The sequence below is a fragment of the Oncorhynchus mykiss genome, chromosome 15 (assembly GCF_057628025.1).
Source record: "Oncorhynchus mykiss isolate SJ-2025 chromosome 15, ASM5762802v1, whole genome shotgun sequence".
NCBI classification, from domain to species: domain Eukaryota; kingdom Metazoa; phylum Chordata; class Actinopteri; order Salmoniformes; family Salmonidae; genus Oncorhynchus; species Oncorhynchus mykiss.
In genome coordinates, this window is record NC_143036.1 from 18,046,485 (window position 1) to 18,064,882 (window position 18,398).

General features: G+C 45.1%; 1 protein-coding gene across 16 annotated transcripts in view; it reads left to right on the forward strand.

Annotated features, from left to right (window-relative positions):
* The window catches only part of LOC110490933 (histone-lysine N-methyltransferase 2C), a 231,504-nt gene that overhangs the window by 189,815 nt on the left and 23,291 nt on the right, over window positions 1–18,398 (forward strand). For 11 of the 16 annotated variants that reach the window (XM_090199401.1, XM_090199404.1, XM_090199410.1 and 8 more), the window contains 8 exons: window positions 40–374; window positions 780–2,506; window positions 5,491–5,605; window positions 5,702–5,786; window positions 5,900–5,963; window positions 6,162–6,394; window positions 15,995–17,758; window positions 17,939–18,148. In XM_090199401.1, the coding sequence (XP_090055527.1) occupies window positions 40–374; window positions 780–2,506; window positions 5,491–5,605; window positions 5,702–5,786; window positions 5,900–5,963; window positions 6,162–6,394; window positions 15,995–17,758; window positions 17,939–18,148 (4,533 nt within the window). The remainder of the gene's footprint in view (window positions 1–39; window positions 375–779; window positions 2,507–5,490; window positions 5,606–5,701; window positions 5,787–5,899; window positions 5,964–6,161; window positions 6,395–15,994; window positions 17,759–17,938; window positions 18,149–18,398) is intronic. The other 5 variants (XM_090199402.1, XM_036945610.2, XM_090199415.1 and 2 more) reach the window with 3 other exon arrangements.

Consider the following 18,398-nt stretch of genomic DNA (forward strand, 5'->3'; position numbering starts at 1 on the left):
ATTTGTTTGTTACTTGCTAATGTGTACCCCCCCGGGCAGCGCCAGAGACTGCGACAGCTAATCCTGAGGCAGCAGCAACAGAAGACGGCCATCCGACAAGAGAAGGGACTACTACAGGAAGCTGGTGGAGCTACTGGTGCGGTGACCCGTCACTGGTCACAAGAAGAACCCACCCCTCAGAGCCACATGTTTGGCAGACCACCACCCCCTTACCCAGGACCCATGAGGGGCAGCCCCCAAGTTCTCGGGGGTCAAAGGTTCCCTGGTACCTTCCTAGGGGACCAGCGAGGACTCTTCCCCAACGAGGGACAGTTTGCCATACCCGACTCCCCCAGGGACATGGACAACATGGGCTTGAGGCCCCAAGGAATGAGGTTAGTCAAGATTGACTGCATAGGTATACATAAACTCTTGCCCTTGACACTTCTTTTTTTATGGACAAGGCCTTGACCACATTTAAATGCAGCTGTATATTTTCATAATGCAACACATTTGTGGTGTATGAGGTGAGTTTCCCCCTACTATGTAAAGCGCTTTGAGTACCTCAGTTGGTAGGAAGACGCTCTATATATCAAATCCAATCCATTATAATTGTCTTAAAGATTGTGTTGCTCCTCGTTAAACATGCATTGTGGAATGAAGTGGCATTTTTGAAGTGCTACTCACTGTGTAATATTCCTTATTTGTGTGTAGGGAGCAATCATCAGCAATCTATGACATTGTGTTCTGCCTTGTTCATGGATTAGCATTTGACAATGTGTTTTTCATCCTTCTCTCAGGTTTGGATTTCCCTCCGGCCAGGAGCAACATTTCCTCAGACCCCCTCAGCAGATGCCCGGCGGGCCCATGATCGATAACATTCCTCCCCAGATGAGAAGGTCCCTCTCGGTGGACTTTTCCAGGAGGGGCAACCCCCTGATGGGACTCCCCCAGGACTTCCCTCCACGGGGCCTTACCGTCCAGCAGCACAATATCATGGGTCAGACGTTCATCGAGCTCCGCCACAGGGCCCCTGAGAACCGGATCAAGAACCCCTTTGGGCATGGACCTCCCGGCGTCATGGACCCCTCCAACCAAACCCAGAGACCACCCCAGTGCTTCATGGGAGGTCAGGAGATTGGCTTCGCCAGGAACCAGGGACCAAGAACGATGGCTCCCATGATGGGCAGACCTTCCCAGGGATCGGTTGGCCAAATGCAGATGTTGGCTAGTATGGAGAACCTGCACCAGCAGCAGGCTGAAGTGCAGGTGACCACTGAACAACAACAGCATCCTCCACTGAATAGGTCCCTCAGCCACCCTGTCACTAGTGAGTTACTCAATGCAGAGCCATCTGGTGTGCTCTTGCCTGGGTCTAGCACCGGTCAAACGGAAGAGACTCAGATACCCAGTGGAGACGGAATCGACGAAAACCTGGACGCTGACGACTCTGCAGTGAAGGACCTCGAAGACGTGGAGGTCAAAGACCTGGTCGACCTGAACCTGAACCTCGATCCGGATGATGGCAAAGACCTGGACCTGGGACCCAATGACCTGCACCTCGACGACTTCCTCATGTCTGGGAAGTTTGACCTCATCGCCTACACGGATCCTGAGCTCAACCTGGAAGACAAGAAAGACATGTTCAGTGAAGATCTCGACCTGGGTGACCCCATGGAGGAACACCAACAGGGAGAGACCTCGGACCTCCAGAAAGCCCTGTCGGAGAAGAGGAACGCCAGCGGAGACTGCGCAGCCACTTCGTCCCAGTCCGTAGGGAAATCCGTCAAATCAGACGGCCAAATCAGACGGGAGGCCAACAAATCGAAAGAGACCTTGGACATAGTCAAAATAGAGGAAACAATCAAAACGGAGGTCAAAGATGGACACATGCAAAACCAGGACCAGCCACTCTGCAGTGGCCGGATGAATGACAACAGAACCATGACTAACCAAGAGGGCGCAGGGCTGTATGAGCAGCCTGGACATACAGTCTCGGCTCCGGTCCTCTCCAACCTTCTGGTCAAAGAGAAACTGGAAAACACTGGGTTAGTCCCAACCGGCTCTCCTCATCAAGGGAACATAGCTGCCCAGCCGAACCAGGCCACTGGTCTACACCCAAACACAGGCATGCAACATGCCCAAGACAACAACAGGCTCAATCCCAGCGTGGCTATGGGACATCGGGTGAACCCTGCGTTGGTTCAGAGCAGGCTTTCAATGGGAAACCCAAACCACATCCTAGGGGGGAGCCACAGTTTCGGGGCCTCAGTAAACCAGCAGGTGGAGCTAAACCTAGCCATGGTGGGAGCCAGTCAGCAGCCCACTGCCCATGGCCTGAACCCCCAGGGCCAGCAAGGCTCCTCGCTGGGGCAGGCCGGCCCACAAAACAGGCCTCTGCTGCTGGACGAGCAGCCCCTCCTACTGCAGGACCTGCTGGACCAGGAGAGGCAAGAGCAGCAGCAGCAGAGGCAGATGCAGGCAATGATCCGACAGCGCTCCAGCGACTCCTTCTTCCCCAACATAGGTAAGGACAATGAGCTTCAGATAGACATGTGACTGCTGTTTTGGTGATCCGTTTAATTGAGTCACACGCATTACCCCTCTACATGTAGTTATTTCCAGAGTGTAGTCAGAACAGTCCTCTGGGGGTTTTGCAGTCATTTTGCATGATCATCCTTTTTGGTAGATACAGTGCCTTGCGAAAGTATTCGGCCCCCTTGAACTTTGCGACCTTTTGCCACATTTCAGGCTTCAAACATAAAGATATAAAACTGTATTTTTTTGTGAAGAATCAACAACAAGTGGGACACAATCATGAAGTGGAACGACATTTATTGGATATTTCAAACTTTTTTAACAAATCAAAAACTGAAAAATTGGGCGTGCAAAATTATTCAGCCCCCTTAAGTTAATACTTTGTAGCGCCACCTTTTGCTGCGATTACAGCTGTAAGTCGCTTGGGGTATGTCTCTATCAGTTTTGCACATCGAGAGACTGACATTTTTTCCCATTCCTCCTTGCAAAACAGCTCGAGCTCAGTGAGGTTGGATGGAGAGCATTTGTGAACAGCAGTTTTCAGTTCTTTCCACAGATTCTCGATTGGATTCAGGTCTGGACTTTGACTTGGTCATTCTAACACCTGGATATGTTTATTTTTGAACCATTCCATTGTAGATTTTGCTTTATGTTTTGGATCATTGTCTTGTTGGAAGACAAATCTCCGTCCCAGTCTCAGGTCTTTTGCAGACTCCATCAGGTTTTCTTCCAGAATGGTCCTGTATTTGGCTCCATCCATCTTCCCATCAATTTTAACCATCTTCCCTGTCCCTGCTGAAGAAAAGCAGGCCCAAACCATGATGCTGCCACCACCATGTTTGACAGTGGGGATGGTGTGTTCAGCTGTGTTGCTTTTACGCCAAACATAACGTTTTGCATTGTTGCCAAAAAGTTCAATTTTGGTTTCATCTGACCAGAGCACCTTCTTCCACATGTTTGGTGTGTCTCCCAGGTGGCTTGTGGCAAACTTTAAACAACACTTTTTATGGATATCTTTAAGAAATGGCTTTCTTCTTGCCACTCTTCCATAAAGGCCAGATTCGTGCAATATACGACTGATTGTTGTCCTATGGACAGAGTCTCCCACCTCAGCTGTAGATCTCTGCAGTTCATCCAGAGTGATCATGGGCCTCTTGGCTGCATCTTTGATCAGTCTTCTCCTTGTATGAGCTGAAAGTTTAGAGTTACGGCCAGGTCTTGGTAGATTTGCAGTGGTCTGATACTCCTTCATTTCAATATTATCGCTTGCACAGTGCTCCTTGGGATGTTTAAAGCTTGGGAAATCTTTTTGTATCCAAATCCGGCTTTAAACTTCTTCACAACAGTATCTCGGACCTGCCTGGTGTGTTCCTTGTTCTTCATGATGCTCTCTGCGCTTTTAACGGACCTCTGAGACTATCACAGTGCAGGTGCATTTATACGGAGACTTGATTACACACAGGTGGATTGTATTTATCATCATTAGTCATTTAGGTCAACATTGGATCATTCAGAGATCCTCACTGAACTTCTGGAGAGAGTTTGCTGCACTGAAAGTAAAGGGGCTGAATAATTTTGCACGCCCAATTTTTCAGTTTTTGATTTGTTAAAAAAGTTTGAAATATCCAATAAATGTCGTTCCACTTCATGATTGTGTCCCACTTGTTGTTGATTCTTCACAAAAAAATACAGTTTTATATCTTTATGTTTGAAGCCTGAAATGTAGCAAAAGGTCGCAAAGTTCAAGGGGGCCGAATACTTTCGCAAGGCACTGTATGTGGAATATGAAGCCATTTTCGTTTGAGACAAATGCTTTTTTTTTATATTTCGAAGCAAAAAAAAGAACCTTCCCCACATGTAATTTGAGGAACAGAATGTTGGACATAATTTTTCTTGACTAAGAGAGACTTACTTCACCAGCGTTCCATACATAATTTAGATGTGGCACTCTTGGATTCTTTTAAAATGGCTTGGAAAGAGGTCAAACCTTAAAGGAAAAGTTCTTTTTTACAACCAAATCTCTATTTCTGATGTAAATGGCATGTTCTAGAAGTCCCCAGACACCTTTTTTGTGATTTCACTTGTTTTTGAGAAACTTACCCCAAACAGAAAATCACTTATTCGTTGAATTTTATGGTGGCCCTGAAAAACTTTAACCATTGCTTCAAGAACACCCAAATACTACAAATCTCTCAGTATATTGATGCAGGTCTTTAGATGTTGTACACATGAAATTGTGTCATTCTGAACTTTATCCATAACGTTTCATTTCCCCCATACTACACAACGAGATGTCCTGTTTGGGTTAAGTTTCTCAAAAACAAGTGAAATCACAAAAAATGTGTATGGACCCTTCTATAACATGCCATTTACATCAGAAATAGAAATTTGGTTGTAAAAATAAACTTCTCCTTTTAAAAGGCGTTCAAATAATGCCTTTTATTGCATTATTCGGAGTGGCACCACAGGAGACCCCTCGAAACAGTTCTATGGGCAACATGCCGGCATGTACTACTGTTTAAGTGGAAGGATGGGTTTCCTCCTACTTTTAACCATTGAATAAAGGAAGTTATGCAACATCTCAAGCTAAATAAAATACGCTACTCCGTTAGGGGATCTGCAATTCCATTTTATAATATCTGGCAACCTTTCCTATTCTTTGTAGAAGACATGGATCCAACTAATTTCACAACTCCATAAACCAACCCAAATTTGAATTTGTATCATTATTATTATAATTGTTTTATTTTTTTTATAATATCTTTATTATTTTACTCATTGTATATCATGTCTGGTGGGGTGGGTTTTATTTAGTAGGGAGCATAGGGCGTTTGGGGTGGGTTTGATTTTGGTAGGGTATCTGTGTGTGTTCTGCCCTCTACCTGTTCGTTATCTGTAGAGTCATAAAAAACATGGATTAAGAGGACTTGTCAAAAAATTACTGATACTTTTTAGTTTTGTTTTCTTATTTAGCAGATTTTGATGCCGTCACAGACCCGATCATGAAGGCTAAGATGGTAGCCCTGAAGGGAATCAATAAAGTCATGGCTCAGAACAGCATTGGAATGCCCTCTATAGTCATTAACAGGTAAGGCAAAAGCTTCCCCAATGCTAGCGTTGAGTTATTGTGCTAGGTCATGTTATTTAATTGAAAGGGTAAAAAATGATTTCATGTTCCCTAAAGCAATGATCCTATCAGAATTCAGCATACGCTAGGAGCCCATGGACCAGATGCTGCTGACACTCTGCCTCCACATGTGTTTGGACAGGTAAGCATCGTGAATCAACCACTATTTGTCTGTCTATCAGTCTGCCTGCCATATGTTTCATATCTTATGCTAGAAAAAAAGGGCACATTATCGTTTGATTATTGTCTTTGCAGGACGGGAAGTTGGCTCCACAGATGGCGAGACCGAACCCCCCAAATTTTGGACCTGGATTTGTCAGTGAGTGGACAACCCAAAGTGTTTCTATTTGCATTTGATTATGACATCCTCATTCATTTTAACCAAAATATTAATCATATACCCATTTGGTCTCTTCAGTATTTAATTTGTTGATGACCATATCCAATCCAGGGTCTATTCGATTTCACTTGTATGTCTTTTGGATTTATGTATACAGTTTTGTCTCCCGTCTCTCAGACGATGGCAAGAGGAAGCAGTACGAGGAGTGGCTCAAGGAGACCCAACAGCTCCTGCAGATGCAGCAGAAGTTTCTGGAAGACCAGATTGGGGCCCACAGGAAATCCAAGAAGGCCCTGTCAGCCAAACAGCGGACGGCCAAGAAGGCTGGCCGTGAGTTCCCTAAGGAGGACGTCGAGCAGCTGAAGCATGTGACAGAGCAGCAGAATGTGGTGCAGAAACAGTTGGAGCAGGTAGCTAACTAAATGTAGCAAGGGTTCATTGCAGGCATTCTATGTTTAAGTTTTTTTAAATATTGAGATTTGGATTTGAGTTATTTCTTTAGTCTCTTGATTCTACATCTTTACATGGCATTATCTGTAACATAATTGGAAATCCTGAGGCCTTAAATGTAAATATGTGAGGTTGTACATGCTGTCTGTATAGAGCTGTCATTTACCTTGGAGAGGCAGATAAGAGATCTCACATCTTAAGCCACTTGAAACATTTTGTATTTGATTTATTAGGATCCCAATCATCCGACGCCAATGGCAATAACTAAAGAGACATTACAGACAAAATACTTTACAATTTACATACATTTGTGTGCATTCAGAAAGTATTCAGACCCCTTGACATTTTCCACATTTTGTTACGTTACAACTTTATTCTAAAATGAATTTTAAAAATAAAAAAATGTCCCTCAATCTACACACACTACCCCATAATGACAAAGTGAAAACAGGTTTTTAGAAATGTATGGCAAATGTGTATATATATATATTTCTTAAACTTATTTACATAAGTATTCAAACCCTTTGCTATGAGACTCGAAATTGAGCTCAGGTGCATCCTGTTTCCATTGATCATCCTTGATGTTTCTACAACTTGATTGGAGTCCACCTGTTGTAAATTAAATTGTTTGGACATGATTTGGAAAGGCACACACCTGTCTATATAAGGTCCCAAAGTTTACAGTGCATGTCAGAGCAAAAAAAAATCCATAGGTCGAAGGAATTGTCCGTAGAGCTCCGAGACAAAATTGTCGAGGCACAGATCTGGGGAAGGGTACCAAAAATATTTATGCAGCATTGAAGGTCCCCAAGAACACAGTGGCTTCCATCAATCTTAACCTTTCTGATCTCCCCATCCCGGATCCGGGATCGTGAATACAGACTCAAGCTCATTACCATAACGCAACGTTAACTATTCATGAAAATCGCAAATGAAATGAAATAAATATGCCATCTCTCAAGCTTAGCCTTTTGTAAACAACACTGTCATCTCAGATTTTCAAAATATGCTTCTCAACCATAGGAAAACAATCATTTGTGTAAAAGTAGCTAGCTAGCGTAGCATTTAGCGTTAGCATTAGCGTTAGCATCCAGCACGCAACATTTCAACAAAAACATAAAAGCCTTCAAATAAAATAATTTACCTTTGAAGAACTTCTGATGTTTTCAATGAGGATACTCTCAGTTAGATAGCAGATGCTCAGTTTTTCCAAAAAGATTCTTTGTGTATTAGAAATAGCTCCGTTTTATACATCACATTTGGCTACCAAAAAAACCCGAAAATTCAGTCCTCAAAACGAACTTTTTTCCAAATTAACTCCATAATATCGACTGAAAACATGGCAAACGTTGTTTAGAATCAATCCTCAAGGTGTTTTTCACATATCTCTTCAAAGATATATCGTTCATGGAAGCATGGTTTCTCCCCTCAATCAAATGGAAAAGTACAAGCAGCTGGCAATTGCGCACCGAATTCCACGCAGGACACCAGGCGGACACTTGGAAAATGTAGTCTCTTATGGTCAATCTTCCAATGATATGCCTACAAATACGTCACAATGCTGCTAACACCTTGGGGGAACGACAGAAAGTGTAGGCTCATTCCTTGCGCAATCACAGCCATATAAGGAGACAATGGAAAAAAGAGCTTCAGAAATTCTGCTCATTTCCTGGTTGACGCATCATCTTGGTTTCGCCTGTAGAATGAGTTCTGGGGCACTTACAGACAATATCTTTGCAGATTCTGAAACTTCAGAGTGTTTTCTTTCAAAAACTGTCAATAATATGCATAGTCGAGCATCTTTTCGTGACAAAATATCGCGCTTAAAACGGGAACGTTTTTATCCAAAAATGAAATAGCGCCCCTAGAGATCAAAGATGTTAAATGGAAGAAGTTTGGAACCACCAAGACTCTTCGTAGAGCAACCGGGGGAGAAGGGCCTTGGTGAGGAAGGTGACCAAGAACCCTATGGCCACTCTGACAGAGTTCCACTTTGGAGATGGAAGAACGTTCCAGAAGGACAACCATCTCTGCAGCACTCCACCAATCTTTTTTTCTAGTAGAGTGGCTAGACGGAAGCCACTCCTGAGTAAAAAGGCTCACCACAGCCCGCTTGGAGTTTCCCAAAAGGCACCTAAAGGACTCAGACCATGAGACACAAAATTCTCTGGTCTGATCGAGCCAAGCTTCAACTCTTTGGCCTGAATGCCAAGCATCACATCTGGAGGAAACCTGGCACTATCCCTATGGTGAAGCATGGTGGTGGCAGCATAATGCTGTGTGGATGTTTTTCTGCGGCAGGGACTGGGAGATTAGTCAGGATCGAGGACAAGATGAACAGAGGAAAGTACAGAGAGATCCTTGATGTAAACCTGCTCCAGGACCTCAGACTGGCGGAAAGGTTCACCTTCCAACAGGACAGCGACCCTGAGCATAGAGCCAAGACACCTCATGAGTGGCTTCAGGACAAGTCTCTGAATGTCTTTGAGTGGCTCAGCCAGAGCCCAGACTTGAACCCGAACAGAACTGAAAATAGCTGTACAGCGACGCTCCCAATCCAACCAAACAGAGCTTGAGAGGATCTGTAGTGAAGGGAGAAACTCCACAAATACAGGTGTGCCAAGCTTGTAGCGTCATACTCAAGAAGACTCGAGGCTGTAATCACTGCCAAAGGAGCTTCAACAAAGTAAAAAGTCTGAATACTCATGTAAATGTTTTATATACATTTTAGAATAAGGCATTAATGTACCAAAATTATGGGAAAAGTAAAGAGGTCTGAATATTTCTGAATGACCTGTACATGGCCGTATATACAGTGGGGCAAAAAAGTATTTAGTCAGCCACCAATTGTGCAAGTTCTCCCACTTAAAAAGATGAGAGGCCTGTAATTTTCATCATAGGTACACTTCAACTATGACAGAAAAAAAATCCAGAAAGTCACATTGTAGGATTTTTAATGAATTTATTTGCAAATAAGTATTGGTGGAAAATAAGTATTTGGTCACCCACAAACAAGCAAGATTTCTGGCTCTCACAGACCTGTAACTTCTTCTTTAATAGGCTCCTCTGTCCTCCACTCGTTACCTGTATTAATGGCACCTTTTTTAACTTGTTATCAGTATAAAAGACACCTGTCCACAACCTCAAACAGTCACACTCCAAACTCCACTATGGCCAAGACCAAAGAGCTGTCAAAGGACACCAGAAACAAAATTGTAGACCTGCACCAGGCTGGGAAGACAATCTGCAATAGGGAAGCAGCTTGGTTTGAAGAAATCAACTGTGGGAGCAATTATTAGGAAATGGAAGACATACAAGACCACTGATAATCTCCCTCAATCTGGGGCTCCACGCAAGATCTCACCCCGTGGTGTCAAAATGATCACAAGAACGGTGAGCAAAAATCCCAGAACCACATGGGGGGACCTAGTGAATGACCTGCAGAGAGCTGGGACCAAAGTAACAAAGCCTACCATCAGGAGCACACTACGCCGCCAGGGACTCAAATCCTGCAGTGCCAGACGTGTCCAGGCCTGTCTGAAGTTTGCTAGAGAGCATTTGGATGATCCAGAAGAAGATTGGGAGAATGTCATATGGTCAGATGAAACCAAAATATAACTTTTTGGTAAAAACTCAACTCGTTGTGTTTGGAGGACAAAGAATGCTGAGTTGCATCCAAAGAACACCATGCATACTGTGAAGCATGGGGGTGGAAACATCATGCTTTGGGGCTGTTTTTCTGCAAAGGGACCAGGACAACTGATCCGTGTAAAGGAAAGAATGAATGGAGCCATGTATCGTGAGATTTTGAGTGAAAACCTCCTTCCATCAGCAAGGGCATTGAAGATGAAACGTGGCTGGGTCTTTCAGCATGACAATGATCCCAAACACACTGCCTGGGCAACGAAGGAGTGGCTTTGTAAGAAGCATTTCAAGGTCCTGGAGTGGCCTAGCCAGTCTCCAGATCTCAACCTCATAGAAAATCTTTGGAGGGAGTTGAAAGTCCGCGTTGCTCAGCAACAGCCCCAAAACATCACTGCTCTAGAGGAGATCTGCATGGAGGAATTGGCCAAAATACCAGCAACAGTGTGTGAAAACCTTGTGAAGACTTACAGAAAACAACAAAGGGTATATAAAAAGTATTGAGATAAACTTTTGTTATTGACCAAATACTTATTTTCCACCATAATTTGAAAATAAATTCATTAAAAATCCTACAATATGATTTTTTTTCTCATTCTGTCTGTCATAGTTGCAGTGTGCAATTAGGTCACATGGGGGAGAGGTGTTGTGCCGTGAGGAGTTGCTTTATTTGTTTTTTTAAACAATGTTTGCTGTTCACTTGCACTATATTAGATGGAAGGGAGTTCCATGCACTCATGGCTCTGTACAATAGTGTATGTACAGTTGAAGTTGGACGTTTACATACACCTTAGCCAAATACATTTAAACTCAGTTTTTCACACTTCCTGACATTTAGCCATAGTAAAAAACATCCCTGTCTTAGGCCAGTTAGGATCACCATTTTAAGAATGTGAAATGTCAGAATAATACTAGAGAGAATTATTTATTTCAGCTTTTATTTTTTTCATCACATTCCCAGTGGATCAGAAGTTTACATACACTCAATTAGTATTTGGTAGCATTGCCTTTAAATTGTTTGACTTCCACAATAAGTTGGGTGAATTCTGGCCCATTCCTCCTGACAGAGCTGGTGTAACTGAGTCAGGTTTGTAGGCCTCCTTGCTCACACACACTTTTTCAGTTCTGCCCACAAATTTTCTATAGGATTGAGGTCAGGGAATTGTGATGGCCACTCCAATACCTTGACTTTGTTGCCATTTTGCCACAACTTTGAAAGTATGCATTGTCCATTTGGAAGACCCATTTGCGACCAAGCTTCAACTTCCTGACTGATGTCTTGAGATGTTGCTTCAATATATCCACACTATTTTCTTTCCTTATGATGCCATTTATTTTGTGAAGTGCACGAGTCCTTCCTGCAGCAAAGCACCCCCACAACATGATGCTGCCATGCCCGTGCTTCACGGTTGGGATGATGTTCTTCGGCTTGCAAGCCTTCCCCTTTTTCTCCGAACATAACGATGGTCAATATTGCCAAACAGTTCTATTTTTGTTTCATCAGACCAGAGGACATTTCTCCAAAAAGTATGATCTTTGTCCCCATGTGTAGTTGCAAACCGTAGTCTGGCTATTTTATGGCGGTTTTGGAGCAATGGCTTCTTTTCCTTGCTGAGCGGCCTTTCAGGTTATGTTTATATAGGACTCGTCTTACTGTGGATATAGTTACTTTTGTACCTGTTTCCTCCAGCATCTTTGTTCTGAGATTGATTTGCACTTTTCGCACCAAAGTACGTTCATCTCTAGGAGACAGAACGAGTCTTCTTCCTAAGCGGTATGACGGCTGCGTGGTCCCATGGTGTTTATACTTGCGTACTATCGTTTGTTCAGATGAACGTGATACCTTCAGGCGTTTGGAAATTGCCCCCTAGGAAGAACCAGACTTGTGGAGGTCTACAATTATTTTTCTGAGGTCTTGGCTGATTTCTTTTGATTTTCCCATGATGTCAAGCAAAGAGGCACTGAGTTTGAAGGTAGGCCTTGAAATACATCCACAGGTACACCTCCAATTGACTCAAATGATGTCAATTAGCCTATCAGAAGCTTCTAAAGCCATGGCATAATTTTCTGGAATATTCTGAGCTGTTTTAAAGGCAATTTTAAGGGAAATAATCTGTCTGTAAACAATTGTTGGAAGAATTACTTGTGTCATGCACAAAGTAGATGTCCTAACTGACTTGCCAAAACAATAGCTTGTTAACAAGAAATTGGTGGAGTGGCTAAAAAAGGAGTTTTAATGACTCCAACCTAAGTGTATGTAAACTTACGACTTCAACTGTATTTTTGAATTTGTTCCGAACCTGGGGACTGTGAAAATACCCCTGGTGGGGAAGGTGTGTGTGTGTCAGTGCTGTTTGTAAGATGATTATGCAAACCATTTGGAATTTCCAAACTGTCTTTCCTCAACAGTCTTTACTCAACTCTTAGCCAAGAGAGACTGACATGCATAGTACACTGCTCCAAAAAACAAAGGGAACACTTAAACAACACAATGTAACTCCAAGTCAATCACACTTGTGTGAAATCAAACTGTCCACTTAGGAAGCAGCACTGATTGACAATAAATTTCACATGCTGTTGTGCAAATGGAATAGACAACAGGTGGAAATTATAGGCAATTAGCAAGACGGTGACCAGACCACTTCTCAGTTCCTATGCTTCCTGGATGATGTTTTGGTCACTTTTGAATGCTGGCGGTGCTTTCACTCTAGCGGTAGCATGAGACGGAGTCTACAACCCACACAAGTGGCTCAGGTAGTGTAGCTCATCCAGGATGGCACATCAATGCGAGCTGTGTCAAGAAGGTTTACTGCGTCTGTCAGCGTAGTGTCCAGAGCATGGAGGCGCTACCAGGAGACAGGCCAGTACATCAGGAGATGTGGAGGAGGCCGTAGGAGGGCAACAACCCAGCAGCAGGACTGCTACCTCCGCCTTTGTGCAAGGAGGAGCAGGAGGAGCACTGCCAGAGCCCTGCAAAATGACCTCCAGTAGGCCACAAATGTGCATGTGTCTGCTCAAACGGTCAGAAACAGACTCCATGAGGGTGGTATGAGGGCACGACGTTCACAGGTGGGGGTTGTGCTTACAGCCCAACACCGTGCAGGGCGTTTGGCATTTGCCAGAGAACACCAAGAATGGCAATTTCGCCACTGGCGCCCTGTGCTCTTCACAGATGATAGCAGGTTCACACTGAGCACATGTGACAGACGTGACAGTCTGGAGACGCCGTGGAGAACGTTCTGCTGCTTGCAACATCCTCCAGCATGACCGGTTTGGCGGTGGGTCAGTCATGGTGTGGGGTGGCATTTCTTTGGGGGGCCGCACAGCCCTCCATGTGCTCGCCAGAGGTAGCCTGACTGCCAGTAGGTACCGGGATGAGATCCTCAGACCCCTTGTGAGACCATATGCTGGTGCGGTTGGCCCTGGGGTCCTCCTAATGCAAGACAATGCTAGACCTCATGTGGCTGGAGTGTGTCAGCAGTTCCTGCAAGAGGAAGGCATTGATGCTATGGACTGGCCCGCCCGTTCCCCAGACCTGAATCCAATTGAGCACATCTGGGACATCATGTCTCGCTCCATCCACCAATGCCACGTTACACCACAGACTGTCCAGGAGTTGGCGGATGCTTTAGTCCAGGTCTGGGAGGAGATCCCTCAGGAGACCATCCGCCACCTCATCAGGAGCATGCCCAGGCGTTGTAGGGAGGTCATACAGGCACGTGGAGGCCACACACACTACTGAGCCTCATTTTGACTTGTTTTAAGGACATTACATCAAAGTTGGATCAGCCTGTAGTGTGGTTTTCCACTTTAATTTTGAGTGTGACTCCAAATCCAGACCTCCATGGGTTGATAAATTTCATTTCCATTGATCATTTTTGTGTGATTTTGTTGTCAGCACATTCAACTATGTAAAGAAAAGTATTTAATAAGAATATTTCATTCATTCAGATCTAGGATGTGTTATTTTAGTGTTCCCTTTATTTTTTTGAGCAGTGTATTAATATTAGCCCTATGATTACAATGAAGAGCAAGACGTGCCACTCTGTTCTGGGTCAGCTTCAGCTGAACTAGGTCTTTCTTTGCAGCACTTGACCATATACCAGGACAATAATCAAGATAAGATAACTAAAGCCTACAGGACTTGCTTTGTACATAGATTCTCTCCATCTTTGAGGGCTTAATTTAGGGTTTTCCTTTGGCCTTTTGGTCTTTAGCTCCCACATCATGTTGGATTCCATCTTATCCATTTTCTCTTGAAATTAAACTCTTGATGTCGGCTCAGTTATCAACTCTTTGCTTTGTATTTCTGTCCCCTCAATTTTGACAAGCTTAACCCTCCTCCTCAGCAGCACACAAAGCTTGATTGCTGAAAAACAGCTGCTACTTTTAAATAACTGTTTGGTTTCTTGAGAATCAAGGGAAACATTGAGCTCGAAAACAAACCTTTTGACCTTTTCTTAGCAAAACAAATGGCGCCTTTGCTAATTATTTCCAACTTCCGTGACCTTTTAAATGTGGCAAGGCCGCGAGACAAACACCACAGGAGAACAAAGGCATGATTTATTCTGTGAAGTTAACCCACATCCTCCACTCATGCAATATAGCAAAACACAGCTTATGTGGGTTAACTTCACAGAATAAATCATGCCTTTGTTCTCCTGTGGTGTTTGTCTCGCGGCCTTGCCACATTTAAAAGGTCACGGAAGTTGGAAATAATTGTTAATCCACCTGGCGTGTCAGATTTCAAAAAAGCTTTTCGGCGAAAGCTATCCAAGCGTTTATGTTAGGACATCTCTCTCAGCAGACAAAACATTACAAACAGCTAGCAGCAAAGTAGATTGGTCACGAAAGTCAGAAAAACAATAAAATGAATCGCTTACCTTTGATGATCTTCGGATGTTTGCACTCACAAGACTCCCAGTTACACAAATGTACCGTTTGTTCCATAAAGATTATTTTTAAATCCAAAAATCTCAATTTGGTTGGCGCGTTATGTTCAGAAATCTACAGGCTCGAGCGGTCACGACGGGGCAGACGAAAATTCCAAATAGTATCCGTAAAGTTTGTAGAAACATGTCAAACTTTTTAAAATAATTAATCCTCAGGTTGTTTTTACAACAAATAAATCAATAATATTTCAACCGGACTGTAGCTTTTTCAATTGGAGTGAGAGAGAAAATGTCTGCTCCAAGCTGCTCACGCTTGCAAAACTCTGCTGGCACCCAGCCATCCAATGACGCGATGTGATCTTTCTCGCTCATTTTTCAGAATAAAAGCCTGAAACTATGTCTAAATACTGTTCACACCATGTGGAAGCTATAAGGAAAGGAATCTGGTTGATATCCCTTTAAATGGAGGGAAGGCATGCAATGGAACAGGGAGAGGTTTCAGGAAAAACAGCACTTCCTGGTTGGATTTTCCTCAGGTTTTCGCCTGCAATAACAGACAATATTTTGACCGTTTTGGAAACTTTAGTGTTTTCTATCCTAATCGGACAATTATATGCATATTCTAGATCCTGGGCCTGAGAAATAGGCAGTTTAATTTGGGTACGTTTTTCATCCAAACATCAAAATACTGCCCCCTACACTCAAGAGGTTAAAGAGGTTTTGCTATTTACCTGGTATTTACTTCGTAATGGTTCAATCAGATTTCTTGTGGAATCATGGAAACATTTACTGTATCGATACGTATTATATGGAGGTATTTTGAATAAGTAACAGAAAATAGCATTTGATCACTGTTCTTTCTGTGATTGTCAGGTAAATACCAGTTCTAATTGGACTGTATAGAAAAGCAGTGCCTAAAAATGTCTCTACCATCTTGCACTGTGAAGAATTGGGTGGGATAACCTTCAGTCTGCTCACATTTCTCTTATTGTTTTTTTTTCCTCTTGTGCTGTTTCTCTCTGGTAGATTCGGAAACAGCAGAAAGACCATGCAGAGCTGATAGAGGAGTACCGTGTCAAGCAGCAACAGCTAAGTCTACAGGCTCCTATGATGCCAGGGATGCCAGCTCATGCTGCCCCTATAATGCCCAGGGGGCCCCCTTTGGGCCAGCCCATGATGGAGCCCATGATGACAATGCAGACCCACCCCAGCCAGCCTAACCTTGCCCGTATGCCCAATGTGCCAGGCTGGCACCCTGGGGGAACCCCAGGACCAATGGGAGGCCCGGGTCCAAGAATTCCAGCTCAGATGCCCCCCGCCAGCCCTGCCCAGTTGCACCAGCCCCAGTTACCACCCCAGACCCAACTTCCGCCTCAGCCTCAATCAGCCTCAATGGTGCCCGGAGTAAAAGCCACACCTGCAGGCAAAGGAGCAGGAACCCAGGGAGCCAGCGGAGGTAACGGTGGTGGTGGTGGCAGCAATAGCCTTGCTGTGAAATTTGATGATAACAATCCATTCAGCGAGGGCTTCCAGGAGCGCGAGAGGCGGGACCGCATGAGGGAGCAGCAGGAGAGACAGCGGGTTCAGCTGATGCAGGAGGTAGACAGGCACCGGGCCATGCAGCAGCGGCTGGAGATGGAGCAGCAAGGCCTGGGTATGGGTCCCGCTGGGCTCCCACACGGCCCCGGAGCTACTAACCCAAGTGGGGATAGCCTGGCCCACATGCCATTCTACAATACTGATCTGCCCCAAGACTTCATGCAGCCCTCTAGACCTCAACAACAAGCACCACCACAGCAGGGGCAGCTAGGGCCCATGTACCCCCAGCAGAGCAACGGTGCCTTCATGCTGGGGGACGAGCGCAGGCCTATGCCCAAGACTGGGGCTTTTGGTGGTCCCGAGATGGGTCCCAATTTCTGTCCTAAAAACCCCATGCTGCAGGGGCTCAACTTCCCCTCGGGACTGCCCCGTCCCGCCAGATTCAGAGGCCCTGGGATGATGCCCCAGGGTGGGAGTCGAGGCGAGGGACAGGGACTTCCGTTCGGAATGGACTCATCCACCCCCCTGCCTCCAAACTACCCCGGCTCAGGCCAGTCCTTGATCCAGCTCTACTCCAACATCATCCCAGAGGAGAAGGTCAAGAAGAAGAGGAACAGGAAGAAGAAGAGAGACTCGGTCGACGACACAGACTCTGTCAAGACCCCGTCCACTCCCCACTCAGACCGCTGCTCCCCACTGACGCCCTCCCGCGGGTCTGACACCTCATCCACCCGGAGCCTCAGCATTCCCTGTGAGCAGGATCTGTCCGATCTTTTCCTCCCAGTGGGGTCCTCTGGTTTGGCCCCCTCCACAGAACTGGAGAGGCAGCTCTCAGGCAGCAGCTTAGCCCAGGGTGGCTGCTCCAGCATGGGCTCTGAGAATGACCGGGCTCCCCTGTTTGACGAAACCCTCCAAATCAAGTTGGAGAGCATAGAGACTGAGTGCAGAAGGGACGAGGCGGCCAACGAGGGGTCGGCCTTGCAGCACGTTCCCCGAGCTGGCGGGACAGTAAAGGTGGAGGAGGGAAGCGAGGGGGGGTTTTCTTCGCCACTCCACGGTGCCAAAGGTGGCGACACAGGGAACGAGCTGCTTAAGCACCTGTTGAAGAACAAGAGCACGCCCCCACCCGGCGCCAATGCCAACCAGACCCTTCCCACACAGCAGATATCCTGTGACAAACTGAGCTCAGAGCAGGAGGACTCATCAGACCGCAAAGCCACTGCCAGGCCGGCCTTCACCGCCAAAAACATGGTGAGAAGGGAAAGACCACAGTCACTATAGTATAGCATAGGTTACTGCATGTTCTATCTGAAATCGAAATATTGGGGTACAAAATTGGCTAAGCAATTGCTATACAGTACTACATTCCTAATGAAAACTCTTTGTTGTGTAATAGTAGCTCACCAACCTTGTCTCGTTGTAATTTCCCAGACTCCCCGGCGCAGTCAGCTGACAGAAAGCACCGAGCTCCTAGAACCCTCGGTGCCGGAGCAGGGCAAGAGGAAGCAGCAACGCAACAAACTGATGCATAAAAACGGCGTGGAGAAACCACCATCGCGCTACAAGAGGAGGAAGAAGGAGGAAGAGGAGAAGCCGATTGGTTATTCCAGTACTGACACTCTGATGACCCAGCTCAAACAGGTACAGATAATAGTAGTCAGCCACCGAACACCGTGTTGAATGTGCCGATTAGCTATTGTGTGTTGATTGAATGTGTTGATTGGTCTGGTCATGTTCCCAGTCCGAAACATAAAACAAGAGTTTTATTTAGTACATATTTCCATATTTTGATTGATGGCATTAAATATTTCACGTGTGTGGTGCCGCTATGTGCAGATTAGCACTCAGGCTGCTGATTTTATAGATGAAAGTTTCTTTCTCTGCAGTTGCT